We start from the raw sequence: 15841 nt of genomic DNA on the forward strand, positions 1-15841 counted from the left end.
TGAACGAAAAAACTGACATGACCCCTTCCCCCTATCAGCCAACCTTTTTATTTCCTCTTAATTCATATTGAGGATATGTAATATTTTACTCTTTACAAGCATGCAAGTAATGTTTAGTGATGCATTTCATCTTTTCTGTATTTGTATCAGAACACTATTTTGTGTTAGGATTTCTTGCAATTGTTTTGTCAAGTCAATTGGTGACATCGTTTATCTCCTTTGTGGTTATGCACAATGACATTGAACTTATTTGAAAATATGTTATATGTGGCTTTCAGGTCTTGAACAAGTTTGACATTCCCGATCCTTGCTCATATTTTGAACTCGACATTGGGTGCTTTTTGTAGGATTCTATAACAACAGATGTATGTATTTTCAATCATTTATTCCTCTACTCAACTTTCTTAGGTTTTTACTAAATTTGAATATTTATCATTTTATTTATGATTTTTTTTTTTTTGAGGAACTTTTTTTTTATTATTATTTATGATTCCAATGCTCTATATACGTTAATAACTACAGGTACTTTGGCCTCGCATCCTGTGCTACGTCATTTTGCAGCTTATCTTTGGTCTCTCAGAAAAATACTTGGTGATACTTGAGTTTGGAGCAATGCTAGGATGAGGGGGAAGAAATTGTTTCAGTTGCCCAGGATTGGGTCTTGATATAATATAATTAATTAGACGTATTTAAGGATTTTTTTTTTTTTTTTTTTTTTAAATTTTTATAGTTGTTTGTCTTGTGAACATCGTAAGCTATATATTGTTGGCAAACTAGTATATTGATTTTGATTAGAAGATTTTGTAGCCCTCTTTACAAGCTGGATGGATGCCTTTACTGGCCTTGAATACTTTGAAGGGGCTTTAAGGTGGAGAATTAAAGGTATACTTTTGCGTTACATACATAATGTGGCCTTCAGAATCGGTGCCTTGTGTTGTGGTCTCGAGGCCAGGAAAGTTTATAGGTGTGCACAGATGTAGATCCAATGGAATATGTTGGAAAAAACCAAACCTAAAAGGTTCTAAAACCTAATTATGTTTTTGTTGGCTTAAGATCAAGTGAGGTATAAAACTAACATGACCATCTCTTTCTCTAAATTAATAATAATTATATTTTTGACATTGTTATTTTTATTTATGAACCCGTAAAGATTTTAGTAAGAAGCCAAAAATTGGGAGTGAGTTATTCACAATTCTCTTTTGTTATTTCACGTGACATATCCAACATTCCCCCTAATCAACATTTTTATTCACGCAATTGCATCGTTTAAACTTTAAATTTCAACTTTTGCACTGAACACCTGAGAAGTTCAACTTTGCACTGAACACCTGAGAAGTTCAACTTTGCACTAACACCGTTTAAAGAAATAAATACACGGCTCACGCTAACACAATTTCACTATTTAAAGAGATAAATCGAAAGTAAGAATGAGAAAAGTTAGTTGAGACATAGCAAGAGAATTAGAGAGATTTGTTTTCTTATTAAGGTTTTGCTTTAAAATTGGTTTTGATCAACGGTCACAATCATAATAAGAGAAGAAGAGAAACGAGGTGGAGCAAACACAGTCAAAGAAGGGAAAATATTTTTTATTTTTTCAAATCCACAATTCTTACAAGGTTGCCAATGACTCATTCACCAACAGGTATAACCCCAAAAATTGAAAACAATTTTTTGTGGTGTTGCATTTTGCTATATGAATGAAATAATTAATTTTTGAATGTGAATTTTAAAATATTCTTACGTATTTCTGTTTTATTTAATAAAGCCCAATTACTGGATCTGTTAATTCAAATGCTATTTGGGAAGAATAGAAAGTAGTATGTTCCTTTTAATATTACCCAAAGTCTTTTTTTTTTTTTTTTTTAAATTTTAAATATGCTTGATTAGTCTTTTTACCCCCTGTAATTGATGCTTTGATTTTAGTATTTTGTCTGTTTATCTGTTATTAATTGTTCAATCTACCCAGAGAGGTGTTACTAATTTTTCGTTGGTTGGAGTACTTGGTAGACCCCATAGCATTCTGCTGCTGAACAGGTTGAAATTCTTCTTTTTCCTTTCTTATTTGGGACATTCGGTACATTTTCATATCATATGAGGACCCATGCCCCCCTGAGCTGTAATTATGTGGTCTTATAACATTATGTCGAAAAGTTCCAATTTTTTTTTACCGAGGCAATGTATAATGAAATGGGTGGTGTATTTCACACTAGTTATTGCTAGAAGATGGCACACCGAGTCATCATTAAATCTTACCAGAAAGAACATACAGCCAACAAGAAAAGTTAGATGATGACTTGGTAGCCCACCCTAAATTGCTGATAACAATTGAAAACCGGTGTTTCGAGGTGACTCTAAAATGGATTTGTGTCCCTCCCATGCTTGCTTTTTCACTTTACAATAATGGGTTTGATTGGCAGTAGTGCTTCAATGCCAATTATAACAAAGTTTATCTACATTTGCATCCCACTTCAACTTGGCCACTATTCACTCATTTTCTCTATTTTTTTTTTTTTTAAATTCTTGTATTTACGAAGTAGACTATAACTTATTCTCCAAACAAGAAAATAATTTTAAGATAGCTTTAAGCATATAGTTTGTAAGGGATATTATTGAAATTAATTTATCATATATTGGACCAATTTCCTTGCATGCGAAGGTGGATGACAAGTACCAATACTCATGCGAAAACAAGGATCTTCGGGTCCATGGATGGATATGCAAGGACCCGACTGTGGGGTTTTGGCAAATCACACCTAGCAATGAGTTTCGATCAGGTGGACTCAGTAAACAGAACCTGACTTCCCATGTGGGGCCTTACAACCTCGCCGTAAGTGACTTCCCACGCCAAATTTCAACTTTTTCAAACTTTTTACTTATTTTTACCTCTTAAATTTTTTACATTTTTTACTTTTTCGATCAAATAATTAATATTAAAAACTAACTTAATTAAAAACTAACTTTAAAAAAAAAAAAAATTATTTGAACTATTCAAAAGGTATTATACGGTATAATAGACCTAGCTATTGGACTATCTCAATCCAACTAAAATTATAGCAATGCTAACTTCACAATTCATTTTTTATAATCTTTTTTTTTTAACTATTTATTAAGGTGTTAATTATTGTCTAAAGTAGGGGCATTTAGTTCAATGGGAAAAGTTTATTATCCTTGAATAAGAGATCTAGGGTTCAAACCCTGCTTACACCAATATAGATAAAATAAATCCAAATAAGTAATAATTGACATAACTTTACAAATAATTGTGCAAAATTTTATGAAAATTTGTGCGTCATTAGTCTTATTGCTACAATTAAGCTCAAAGTATTATATACATCTTTCAAGAGTTTTGTAGCTCAATGGTAATGTATGACTCTCATAAATAGAACTTGGATTTAAATCCTATTTCCCAATGTGTTATTGAAAAAAGTGATGTGTCCATAGAGTTACATGCACACGATATAAATGTTTAGTGAATTATACCCACCAGGAATTAATATTCAATTCCAATTGCTGTTATCATTTATCATTTCCATTCATGTTAACCTGATTTAATGTTTCATACAGATGTTTCTCAGTGCTCACTATGCAGGAGAGGATCTTGTGCTTAAACTCCAACCCAACGAGCCATGGAAGAAAGTTTTTGGCCCTATCTTTATGTACCTTAATTCTGTCTCAGATGAAAATGACCCACTTCATCTTTGGGAGGATGCTAAAAATCAAGTAAGTAATTTACAATAGAGAGTTACCAAAAAACAACCTTTTGATTGAGAATTTATTTTATTTTTTGAAGTATTTGATTGAGAAGTACTACGTTAACCTTAAATCGGTCTCAAGATGATGATTGAAGTTGAAAGCTGGCCATACAATTTTCCAGCTTCTGAGGATTTTCCACATGATGATCAAAGGGGCAGAGTTAGTGGTAGATTACAAATCAGAGACAGGTACTTAAATCACTTCGGTTTTGTGTTTTCACTTAAAACTCTTGTTATGTACCTTCAAAAGGGGCAATATTCGTACTTTTAATTGCATGACATACTTAATAATCATATTACTTAATTAAATGATTTAATTAATCATGTAATTTAATACATATGAATGGTCTCTAAATGGCCACATAACCCAATTTGGGAGAAAACTTTGTTCATAATATAATTTCTAATCTAAGAAAAAGATAAAGATATGAATATTTCTTAAAGACATTTAAGGAATTCCCCGTAGAACACTAGTCACATCTGCAATATAACTTAAAAAACTATTCAAATTAATGACAACTACTTATAATCGATTTAATAAAAACTTGATGTGAGACGAAAAAACACACCCATTCAATCCAATTTACATAATTTGAGGTATCTATCACCACATCAATTGATTGTCTTTACTCTATATATTTGCTCCTGAGCTAAAATTTTCATCTCTAATAATCTGACTATAGGGGGTTAAAGTATTTTATTACAATGGCCCTTACTAGGTATTTAAGCGATCAAGTCATTTCTGCAAGCTATGCTTATGTGGGACTGGCACCACCTGGAGACGTTGGATCCTGGCAAAGAGAATGCAAGGTGATATTAATTCATCATATTTCTAAACATGGTTTTTTACATATAACAAGAATATCAGTATATTCTATTATTTTATTAAAAAAGAAAATGCTAATAGAACTACGAATGTTACTATAAAATACTTACAAAATTGGCATGCTAATTAATTTGATTGATATCACATCGACAATATAATGAATAATTTTCTTAACTACTATTTTCAGTAAATAATCTTGAACAATAATATTGTTGGTTCAATATCATCAGGGTTACCAATTTTGGGCCACAGCAGATGCAGATGGCTACTTCTCAATCAATAATATAAGATGTGGCAGCTATAATCTTTATGCATGGGTTCCTGGTTTCATTGGTGATTATCAACATGATGTCTTCATTACCATAACCGCAGGTCCTATTCTTTACCTCTAATGAAACTTTTTTAAGTTCTCATTTTGTTCATACATTGTATTTGTATGAATAACATGTGCAAAAACAGGTTGTGATATTGATTTGGGTGGTCTTGTATTCAAGCCACCAAGAGATGGCCCAACACTGTGGGAAATAGGCATCCCAGATCGTTCTTCTGCTGAATTTTACATTCCTGATCCTGACCCAAAGTATATTAACAAACTTTATGTCAATCATCCTGACAGGTTAGCAATTCCAGCTGCAAATTTAGAGAGTATACACTAATCATATAGACTTAGAACATAGAATTAGTACTGCATTTGTTAGCTTTTTATACCAAATTCTTGTTTGTTTTCTTGGTTGGTATACTAATTTTTAAGCCTCATATGATTCAAGAGATTTTGTGTTCAAGTCTTTTACCTACCATCTTGGGACCATTCTCAAAGGGATTTCTACTTGTAATTATCAGATAAATGGAAGACGGGAAGACTATACAAAATGGAGAGATTAATTAGTTCTAATAGACCTTGACACTAATAGCAAAAACAAAAAACAAAAAGCACATTTAGGGAGTAGGGAATTGTAAATCATTTTTTTATACTGGCAGGTTTAGGCAGTATGGACTTTGGGAAAGATATGCAGATTTATATCCTGACAAGGATTTAGTTTACACAGTGGGTGTTAGTGACTACCGGAAAGATTGGTTCTTTGCTCAGGTTACCAGGTAAACTCCTTTCCAAACATCAACTTATCTTTTATATAATGATTGCAATAATAATCAAATAACAATTCAAATTGGAGTTATTAATATTTCTTGTAATTAAATCATAAATTTGAAGTAATGATATCTAGACATTATTGTGTGGCAGAAAATTAAGTGATGACACATATCAAGGAACTACATGGCAAATCAAATTCAAACTTGACTTGGTAGATCCAAGCGGATCCTATACACTGCGATTGGCACTTGCAACTGCCCATATATCTGAATTACAGGCATGGACTTTCAAGATTATTGTTCATTAAATATTAGCACTGAGTAATTGATTTTATAGGGATGTTAATGCATTATCATGATGGTGATGGATGATCTTCCTTCCCTTTGGTTGGGATATTATGTTTAAGGGAAGTTTCAAATTAAGTAATAGTGTTAACTGTTAAGTACAAGATTAGTAAACACAAATTGGACACATCTTAACTTCTTAAGCTTCAGTTTTTTAGTTGAAAAAACGGTGTTTCAATCATAACATTCAAATACCTCACACCTACTTCGACAGCCAATGTTTTTTAGATCAAATGATTTTTCTTGATGATTTGATGGAGATGTTTAGAATTGGACTCTTCCTCTCCAATTAAAAGTGTCAAAAACTTGCATCAAACATATAACCATGTAATACATGTATCCAATGCATGTAATACCACCTCCTAGTATTTGGGAGGTTCCAATCAAAGGATATTTTTTCTTCTTTTCCAATTTGTACCGAGCTTAATTTTTATGCAAGCCATTATTACCAAATCTGACATATACCTCCTCATACTTGTGAATCACATAAGATGTGAAAACCATACTAAACATGCCAGAAGCATGAAATAATTATTGCATCTAAAGACCTTCCAAAAATGTTCTTTGGGCACATTTCCTGTAACTCCATAAATGCATGTTGATTTATACCCTATTGATTTTGTTTGATTGCTTTCTGAAAGGTTCTAGTAAACGATCCAAAAACAAGTTCCCCCTTGTTCTCAACTGGAGTAATTGGTCATGACAACACAATTGCTAGACATGGAATTCATGGACTCTACCGGCTGTACAACGTAGAAGTACCATGCACTCAGCTTGTGAATGGGAATAATACCATTTTCTTGACACAAACAATGGCCTCCAGCGATGCCCCGGCTTTGCAAGGGATTATGTATGACTATATTCGTTTTGAAGGCCCATCGTCCTCTAATTCCAAGAAACAAACTGGGTTTGTATAGGTGGATATATATAAATCAACATTGTTGCATACTGTATAGAAGGAATGTCTTTTATTTCCAATAATTAATTAATTAGCATATAGAACAAATTGCATTCCACCAATGGGCGAAACGATAATTTCCATAATAAAATAATTTTTGAATAATTATTGTTATTGTAATTTATGATAAATTTTTTTGCATACTTTATATATCTTAATGTATAGTATCATTTAAAAAAAACACACAAAATGTATTAGATTTCGTTAATCCATAATTTAGACACATATATGATCATCAATATAACTAAGTCAACATGAACGCAGTAATCGAATTTTGTACCCTAGTTCATACCAACGTAGATGAACTCCTTCTATATTACTTTTTAATTGCCATGAAATTGGCTTAATTTGTAAAGAACAACACATAAGAAGTTAAGAACAAGATTTTTTTTTTTTTTTTAAATTTGGAAAAATGCATGGAGTTCATAATAAAATAAAGTTTTCTTTTTTTAGATAAAAGATAGCATAATAATGTAAAGTCGGAGCAATGCAAATTGGTATAGCCCCAAATTAGAGAAAAAAAACCTTGGGCCCATTTCACGTTCTTGGGCCCCCGGGTTTACAATGAAGTGAAGTCCAAATGTCTCTAGGAGTTAGAAGTGTGTTTGAGATTGCCTTTGTTTCACCGGTAAACTAAAATCTAAAAACAATTTACATTCAGGTTCGTGTTTGGCACCACTTGAAAATACAATTAAACTAAAAATAGAATTTAGTTTGACTGTAAAATACACTAGCCAACCTATAAAATAATTTCAGTCCTCATTTTACCTTCAAGTGATTTTCGTATGAACAAAGTTTCTCTCCAAACTAGTTTAGAGAGAAACTTTTCAAACTTATCATATATATCTTTTTTTTTTTGTGAATTTTGAAAATCTAACTATTGAATTTTCATATTCTTTATGTTCTTAAAATGCATATCAAATTTCGTTCAAATTGGATATTATTTACCATTCAATCGATAAACTTATTTTTTATATACAATTTTAGATCATAAAAATTTGAATTTTAACATTTGTCTGATGAGATAGCAATTGATTTTTTTATCTTCTTAAAATTTTACATGCATGAAGAATATAGTAAGAACATGCAATCTAACGGTTAGATTTTCAAAATTCACACTCTATATAGAGATATATAAAGAGTTTGTAGAGTTTTTCTCCAAACTAGTTTGAAGAGAAACTTTGTTCTTTCCGTATTTCCTCACTCCTCACACACTCCTCTCACACGGTCCAAATACCTCTCAAGGCTCACCTCAGCTCCACCCCATGCACCAACGAGAGTGAGACAAAGCTTCAGCTCTTTGCCAATGCTAGTCCAAGCTCCACCCCACACTCTGACGAGCAGTGCCACCGTTTTCCCCTCCACGCCAGTGAGTTTTCTCCCTTTTCTTCTTCATCTCACTCAACCTCACCTCTAATCACTCTAAGCCCACCTCGAGCTCTGCATGTACCCGATCCATAGAGCTTGAACTCTCCCTCACACCAGCAAAGCCCTACCCTCCTCCAACATCTCCGATTCATGGCTTTAACGTTGCCGACGAAGCTATACTCTCAAACCCACCCTCTACAATACCCGATCCACATCCCCTCAAACCCATCGAAAACCCAAAATTTCCACACCTCCTCTTCCCTTGTCTTCAATATATGTGCATAAATTATGGTACTCAATTATCAATGTGATTTGGATGTTTTGGTGAATGTATATGGCAGCTTGTAAATATTGTGGACACACTGCCACATTGGTTGTATTTTTTCCATTGATCTTGAATTATACTTGCCTCAATATTTATGTGAATTTAGATGGTTTAACAAAAATTAAGCATGGTTGTATATACTGATTGTGTTAGAGATTACGTTGTTGTGTTGGTTAACATGGTGTGTTGTGCTGTTTTGTCTTTGTACTATTTTTATATACTATGTAATGTCTAAAATAGCATGCTTGTTTATGTACCTCTTAGACCACAGTGTTTGTTATTTTTAGATGGAGAGAAAAACCAAAGCAACAATTCTTGCCTCAATTGCATTTGTTCTCCTTGTAGGGGTTGCATTGTTAAGGAAATTGCGGCATAGACGACTGCGTAAGGCACCTTATGCTAATCATGTAGTCGAAAAAGAGCATTACATAAATAGTATTCTACATGGAAATGAGAGACATTGTGTAAGTCAAAATAGGATGAAGCCTATAGCTTTCCACTAGTTATGTGACATCTTCACAAAGGGGGAGCACATACGGCCGATTGTTTACATGTCCGTTAGGGAGCACATAATTGGTAGGCGGTTCCATAATTGGTCATAATGTGAGGTTCCATGTAATTGGTAGTTGGTTCCATAGATCAACTAAGACTGTTCATAGATATTTTAGGGTCATCCTCAGGGGGATCTTGAAATTATATAGAGCTCTAATAAGACTGCCTAGCAAAAATGCACCTCCAGAGATAAGGGATAGCAGAAGGTTCTACCCATATTTTAAGATAAATATTGCGACTTTGTGTATTTTTGTAAATTGTGAAGATTTGTGTAATATTAAACCATTATGTCTGTCAAAAATTAGGATTGTGTTGGAGCAATAGATGATACACATGTTCATGCATCTGTGCCACCTAAAATACAAAGGAGGTTTTGTTGTCGCAAAGATGGAATCACTCAAAATATGTTAGCTGCTATTAGTTTTAACTTGAAGTTCACTTATGTATTGGTTGGATGGAAAGGCAGTGCACATGATTCGTGTGTGTTAAATGATGTATTCGCTACGCCAGGGAGATTTTCAATTCCCGAAGGTATTATAGGATTACTTCACTTTTTGGATTTATTAGTTTTAATAAATTTTCTTTATTTTACTAAAGAATAGTAGTGATTTCGTTTTATTTTTCAATATATGTAGGTAAATATTATCTTGGTAACATTGGGTATGGTAATAAAAATGGATTTTTGTCACCTTATCAGAGTGTTCGATGTCACTTGAAAGAGTTTAGCGATCGTCCTCCTAAGAATGAACGTGAATTTTTCAACCTCCGTCACTCATCCTTGAGAACTACCATTGAGCGAGGGTTTGGAGTGTTGAAGAAATGTTTTCAAGTGTTAGATGTAGAACCATTTTGGTCTTTTGAAACCCAAGTGGAAGTAGTGTTAACATGTTGTGTGATTCATAATCACATTATGGGGGTTGATCTTACTGACTATATTATGGAAGCTACAATGAACCAAGTAGAGTCTAGCAGTGGAGAACCAGAAACACGTTCACGTCGGGACTCCATTGAAGAAAGTAGAGTGTGGAATGTTAAGAGAGATGAGATATGCTAAGCCATGTGGTTTGATTATACTAGGAGTGGAGAGTAGTACTTTAAATATGTGTGATTAAGATTTCTATAGTTGTAATATCTAATGTATTTTTCTATGATTGATGACACTGAGACTTATAACTATCTGTTGTGTAAGGACAATGTATTTACTATAGACTTGTGGTGGTGTAAGAATAATTATTTTCAGTATTACATTGTTATTTCCAATAGTTGTTTCGTTTTTTTGCACATTTGTAGGTTCATTGAAGTTAATGCATTTTTTTCCTCAAATAAGCATGGTTGTATGTGTGTTTGATTTGTTATTCGTATGCATAGTAATTATTAAATGTTACTCTCACTATACAATTTTTATATGTAGTAATGTCGAAAGAGAAAAAGAATGAGAAGGTGGGCTCTAAGCAGTTCAGGTAGTTACCCCCAATGCACATTACCATGCTTACCCTACTTGCCGAAAAGGCTATGAAGAGCAACAAGCCCTCAAACACTTTCAGGGCAGGCTCCTTTGCCATTGTAGCCAAGGTCATCTCTGTTCAGTTTGGGGTAGAGTGCTACCCCTCGTTTGTGGAGAATCGGCTACGTACGTTGAAAACTATGTGGAGTACCATCTAGACTCTTCGGAAGAAGAGTGGATTTGGATGGAATGACAACCTCAAGATGATCACATGCGATGTTAAGACCTACCAGGAGGAAGTTATGGTATGGCTTCTAACAATATTTTGTTAATATAGTCTTGTTTTAATGCTCCTGCGATGTGTACTGAGTTATTTTAGTAAATATTGAGGTTATGAGTGAATATGGCATCTATATGAGTCAATTCTGATTATTAAAGTGAATATTGAATTTTATTATACGTTTCTTTCTCCCTTACAGACGCATTGTAAGCATGCCAAATTTTTGAACAAGATGATAGAGATGTACGATGAGTTGGTCATTGTAGTGGTTAAGGATATGGCCACAGGCAGCTTTACTAAGTCATACATTGATCTTAACACACAGCAAAAGAATGGTGTTGACACTGAGATTGTTGCTGAAAATGGCAAGGAGGGTGTGATGGATAAGGGAGAGAAAGAGAAGGATGTGGTAGAATCATCCACTACCGGGTCCATAGTTTCAAAGTCCTGCAAAGAGGCAATGCGCCTCTCAGTGATGATAGTATTTTCACTTATTTGTTTGATCAGTTTAAGGAAACAGTTGTGACCTTGAAAGAAATCAACTAGGGGCCTGTTGATTACACCGGTCTTCACTCTGAGGTGATGGCCATGGCGTCGAATGGGTATAGTGAAGATATGCTCGCAACTACCTTTGACCATTTGTGTGAAAATAAGAAAGCAGCTAGGGGATTTCTAGCCAAGAATGCTAAGTTGAGGAAGCTTTGGGTGGATAGTTATTTTTTTAGTCGACTCTAACTTGTTTGTTTGGTGTTAACTGTGATGGTAGTTTTTGAATTTGGTAATATGTCATAGTACTAGTATTCACCTCTGATTGTACCATATATGTGACAGTATTGTATTATTTGTAAACATCGACTAGTATAAACAGGCTATGTATGTATTTCTAACCTTAGACATACGATAATGATACGCATATTTTATGGACTGTTATGTTTTAAGGGATAACAGTTACGTATCTTGACTATAGGATTTAGTTTTTTGTATGCTTGGGATGATACAATTGTCTAAATTATGTATGTTCAGCGTAAGCATGTAAGGCACATGTGTACTGTTTAAATACCATGTGTAGGTATCATTTTTGTAGACCATGGAGGCGAAATGCTAATGGTGATTGCTACATTATGTGCTTTTTGATATAAATATTATGAAACATTTATCGAATGCCCTTTGTTGATGTTGAAGTGGATGAGTACTTCATTTTTGCGTAGATTGTTACAAGAATGTAGGTGTTTCTTTGCTGTTCATTTCATATTTTCCGTGAAATTTTTAAACAAACCAAACATGGGAAAATGAATACAGTAAAACTATTTACGCAGCAACTAAACACTAGAAATCATTTTTTGCCTTGTTTTCCATAGCACAACCAAACACATTGAAAGCATTTCCTTATTGGAAAAAAATTTTTCCTCTAAAATTATGTTACACTCAAAAATTCATTTACATGGAGCCAAACACAGCCTATGATAAAAGCTACAACATGTCACCCATCGGACTCTAGCTTGAGAAGAAATATGAAACCCTGTCCATTTCAAACACGATTTCGAATTATAATAGGAATAGTTACGTAAATAATTGTTTTATATTATGTGCAAGCAATAGTATATAAACAAAAGGGAAGCCATAGATTTTGTGTACTTTGTAACATCATTCTTGTGGGTTCGACGAGAATGAGTAGTGAGATGGATAAGAAGAAGTTGCCACTGTTGGAAGATGAAGTTATGAAGGATCATAGTGGTGTTGAAGATTTGTGTCTGCTTGATATTTTCTTTATAGTTGCACGCGCTGCGAAGATGAAGCATGACATTGAGAAGCTCAAACATCCAAAGAATAATATTGTTGTGCAAAAGGAAGAACCAAAAGCTGTGCTAGAAAAGTTCATGAACGATACTATCCTAGCACAAAGAAAAAGGCCTTACTTAGTGTGCAAAGTTCTTACTTCCATGAGATCTGAGAGAAGTCATGATAAGCAGTCTTACTCCAAAAACTCGAATCCACGACTTTTGACCACTTTTGAGGAAAAGCACTTGCAATTGCATTAAGTCTTGACTTCCAACCAAGCACAAAGAAAGAATGAACAAAAGCTAAGAAGTTTTGAAGAAGAGGAGAAAAAAGATTGGGGTTCAAAAGCCAAGATAAAGAGGTCTAGTTGTAAAGGAAACTTAATAAATCAGAACTCATCACCCAAATTTCCTAAAGAGTTTATTGATAAGATTGAAGTAATGGGTGGGATAGATATAATGTTGGTGATACAAAAAAGCTATTTCTAAGTGACTTAGAGATCGTTTGGCTGGTGCGTTAGAGTAGCACGTTTGACGTCTACATTTTCCTCTGCCATGGGACCCAGCTACAGTAGCCAAACTTTAACGCCCAAAAGAAAACGCTGAAACGCAAATTGGAAAAAGTACAATGCACCGTTTCATTAACGTTTGTGCATTCTCAAAACACAAAACGCTGCGTTCACAAAAGGGGTTGAACCACTACTGTTCACAAACTCTCTGCACTTGCTGAAATAGAGTGACCAAAACAAAAACGTGATCTCCAATGGTAACTCTTAAGCGATTCCTTTCTTCCTCTCACCAACCGTGCACAGATGGAGTCAATTTTCAACAATGCCTCATACTCCTCGTCTTCAATGAGAGGCACCTACCCACCATCCCGCAATAAACCATCAACAGTCACACTGAAACATGATAAAAATGCTCCCACGGAGAACAAAAGAACCCATTTCTTCGTGCTTTGCTCGAGCTCAGCTGCTCTCTGCTTGGGACGTCGTGGCCGCCACAGGAAATCTTTGCACAAACGGGTACTGTTCTGCCAAACGTTTCATACCTTTTGATCTATTGGTGTCTGGTTATTTTGTTTTCAATGAACACACTTCAATCTGTGGTTTTGTACAAAAATTATGTGTAATTTTAGTTCAATGTTTGTGTGTTATTTTTGTGTTTTCCATGACATTAGTATGTAGGTTTCTCTCTGCTTCATTTTATTTTGGGTGTTTCTCACCAAGTGTAAATGTATTGGGACCATATATGTGAGTTTACTTTGCATTTTTCATGACTCATGTGTAACTAAAAACTGATATGCATACAAACTATTCGTTGAAATGCCTGAATGACTATAGAAGGAAGTTATAGCAAATATGAGTAAGGGAAAATCGAAGGCTGATGGTAATGAAGATAGAATTGGGTGGAAAGATCCTAGGGAAGTAAAAGCTTTTTGTGATTTTTCTGCTACTCAAGTCAGACGGCAAGAAGCATTAAGGATTTTTGAGAAAGGAAGGGGTTGATGCAATGATTGAGTAGTTGGCTGAAATGGGAAAAATGGTGACTCACGCGCATTATAAAAACAAATGGGATCATCTGAAAACACGATGGAAGGCTTGGAAGGAGTGTTTTGGTGAGACTGGGTTGAGTTATGATCCTGTAACTGGGGTTATGCAGGCCACTGATGAGTGGTGGACCCGAAGGATTCAAGTTAGTTCACTTTACATAATTGTGAAAAAACTCTGTTATCTATAACTAATATTGTATTCTAACTACTAGTTATCCACGTGTAGGCATGTCCCAAGGCGTTAGCCTTTAAAAACAAACTTTTGCCGAATATTAAATCCATGGAAATCATGTATGAAAGTACGATTGCAACGGGAAAAAATGCATTCTACTCGAGTGGTGAAATACCAATTGAATTATCTGAAGGGTCTGGGGATTCCATTGATAGCAAAGAATTTGCTGACCCCCAATGTGAACCCTCTGCAAACTTAGTTGACCCAATGGATCTTGAAGGCCCAGCATCGTCCAGAGCAAGACCGGCAGTGAATAAGGCGAAAGGCTTGGCAAGCGGTGTCCAACTTTTTAGGGGAATTTGCAAGAAACCAAGAAAGAAGTGTTCAACTATTCAAGACATGTCCGACTCTTTAAAGAGCATGTCAGACATTATTGTTGAAAATAGAAGTGTTAGTACTCATAATACACCATTTCACACCGCAGCAGCTAATGAGATGCAAGCAATAATGGACATGGTGTTGAGTCTTCCTAGGGTGCAAGCGGGTGATCGCCTTCATATGTTTAGCACCTTCTTCTTCATGAATAACGTAGATGGTAGGAACATGTTTGCAGCTAATGTTGAGAGGAATGAGGTCCAGCTAAGGTGGCTAGAGAAGCAGTACGAATTGAACCCTCAATTTCATTTTTAGACCAGAAAGGGGTTTGTCTACAGCTCGAGTTGCTTATCTTTATGTACCTCTTAGTATTGTAGTGATCGGATTATCTTTATGTACCTCTTGCAGTCTTTTCTTTTATTTTTTCTTTTTTTTATTGGCATAAACTATATGCTTGCCATGGGTGTGTATGTAAAACAGTGGTTACTAATTACTTGTCATCTTCTATATGCTTACTTGCTCCTTTTTCTTATGCTAGTGTTTATAATTGTCATATGTAACTAAGATATTTGTCACTAATTAAACCATAGTTCTAATTGCATCAATTTCTACCCCATAACAGAATTTCCAATATTCTTTAAATTTAGCAATAACATTATCTCCATCAAACGTCTCCACATTGTTTTCAACAGTACAATTACGTACATATCATAAACTAAATTGCAATAGTACGATTAACATACAAAACAAATGTACTAATATAACTTACAGTTAGTACATACAATTACATCCCATTATGGCAGACACATCTGCCTGATTTTGACTTCCCCAGACCTAGTAGATAAGATAAGCAATACTAGAAACATGGCCCCCAAGACTACTAGAGATATTGTCAACTTCTTTGCTTTCTCTTCAGAGATCATGCGTGCAGCCTTAGCTCTTTTAAACTTTCGTTTTGCAACTCACTCCCTTTCCAATGCTGCGGCTATCAAGGCGTGTGCTTGCTTCAACTCTTCATTGGCAAC

General features: G+C 34.5%; 3 protein-coding genes across 3 annotated transcripts in view; all 3 read left to right on the forward strand.

The window, feature by feature from the left end:
• LOC111997943 (phenylalanine--tRNA ligase beta subunit, cytoplasmic) overlaps positions 1–898 on the forward strand; it is a 21893-nt gene extending 20995 nt beyond the window's left edge. The window contains exons 20-21 of the mRNA XM_024030070.2: positions 279–365; positions 523–898. Of these exons, the coding sequence (XP_023885838.1) occupies positions 279–347 (69 nt within the window). The 3' untranslated portion in view covers positions 348–365; positions 523–898. The remainder of the gene's footprint in view (positions 1–278; positions 366–522) is intronic.
• Positions 825–7023, forward strand: LOC111988010 (probable rhamnogalacturonate lyase B). Its single transcript, XM_065778350.1, has 10 exons — positions 825–956; positions 2657–2827; positions 3565–3720; positions 3835–3941; positions 4472–4562; positions 4809–4950; positions 5038–5194; positions 5557–5673; positions 5819–5945; positions 6654–7023. Exons 1-10 carry the CDS (start codon positions 825–827, stop codon positions 6927–6929), a joined length of 1476 nt encoding a protein of 491 aa, XP_065634422.1. The 3' UTR covers positions 6930–7023.
• Positions 7024–14259: 7236 nt separating this feature from the next.
• LOC111988016 (L10-interacting MYB domain-containing protein) lies at positions 14260–15131 on the forward strand. Its single transcript, XM_024019773.1, has 2 exons — positions 14260–14412; positions 14496–15131. The coding sequence occupies exons 1-2, from the start codon at positions 14260–14262 to the stop codon at positions 15129–15131; spliced, it is 789 nt and encodes a 262-aa protein (XP_023875541.1).
• Positions 15132–15841: the final 710 nt, after the last annotated feature.

Source organism: Quercus suber, unplaced genomic scaffold (genome assembly GCF_002906115.3).
Source record: "Quercus suber isolate HL8 unplaced genomic scaffold, Cork oak 2.0 scaffold_180, whole genome shotgun sequence".
In the NCBI taxonomy this organism is placed as follows: domain Eukaryota; kingdom Viridiplantae; phylum Streptophyta; class Magnoliopsida; order Fagales; family Fagaceae; genus Quercus; species Quercus suber.

What these genes read in the sequence shown, in the direction of transcription:
- LOC111988010 (XM_065778350.1), top strand. Translation starts at nt 825, where the DNA reads ATGGATGCCTTTACTGGCCTTGAATACTTTGAAGGGGCTTTAAGGTGG. An exon ending in GTGGTCTCGAGGCCAGGAAA is followed by an intron (nt 957 to 2,656) that starts GTTTATAGGTGT and finishes TTGCATGCGAAG; the next exon opens with GTGGATGACAAGTACCAATA. An exon ending in TGGGGCCTTACAACCTCGCC is followed by an intron (nt 2,828 to 3,564) that starts GTAAGTGACTTC and finishes TGTTTCATACAG; the next exon opens with ATGTTTCTCAGTGCTCACTA.
- LOC111988016 (XM_024019773.1), top strand. Translation starts at nt 14,260, where the DNA reads ATGGTGACTCACGCGCATTATAAAAACAAATGGGATCATCTGAAAACA. An exon ending in GGTGGACCCGAAGGATTCAA is followed by an intron (nt 14,413 to 14,495) that starts GTTAGTTCACTT and finishes ATCCACGTGTAG; the next exon opens with GCATGTCCCAAGGCGTTAGC.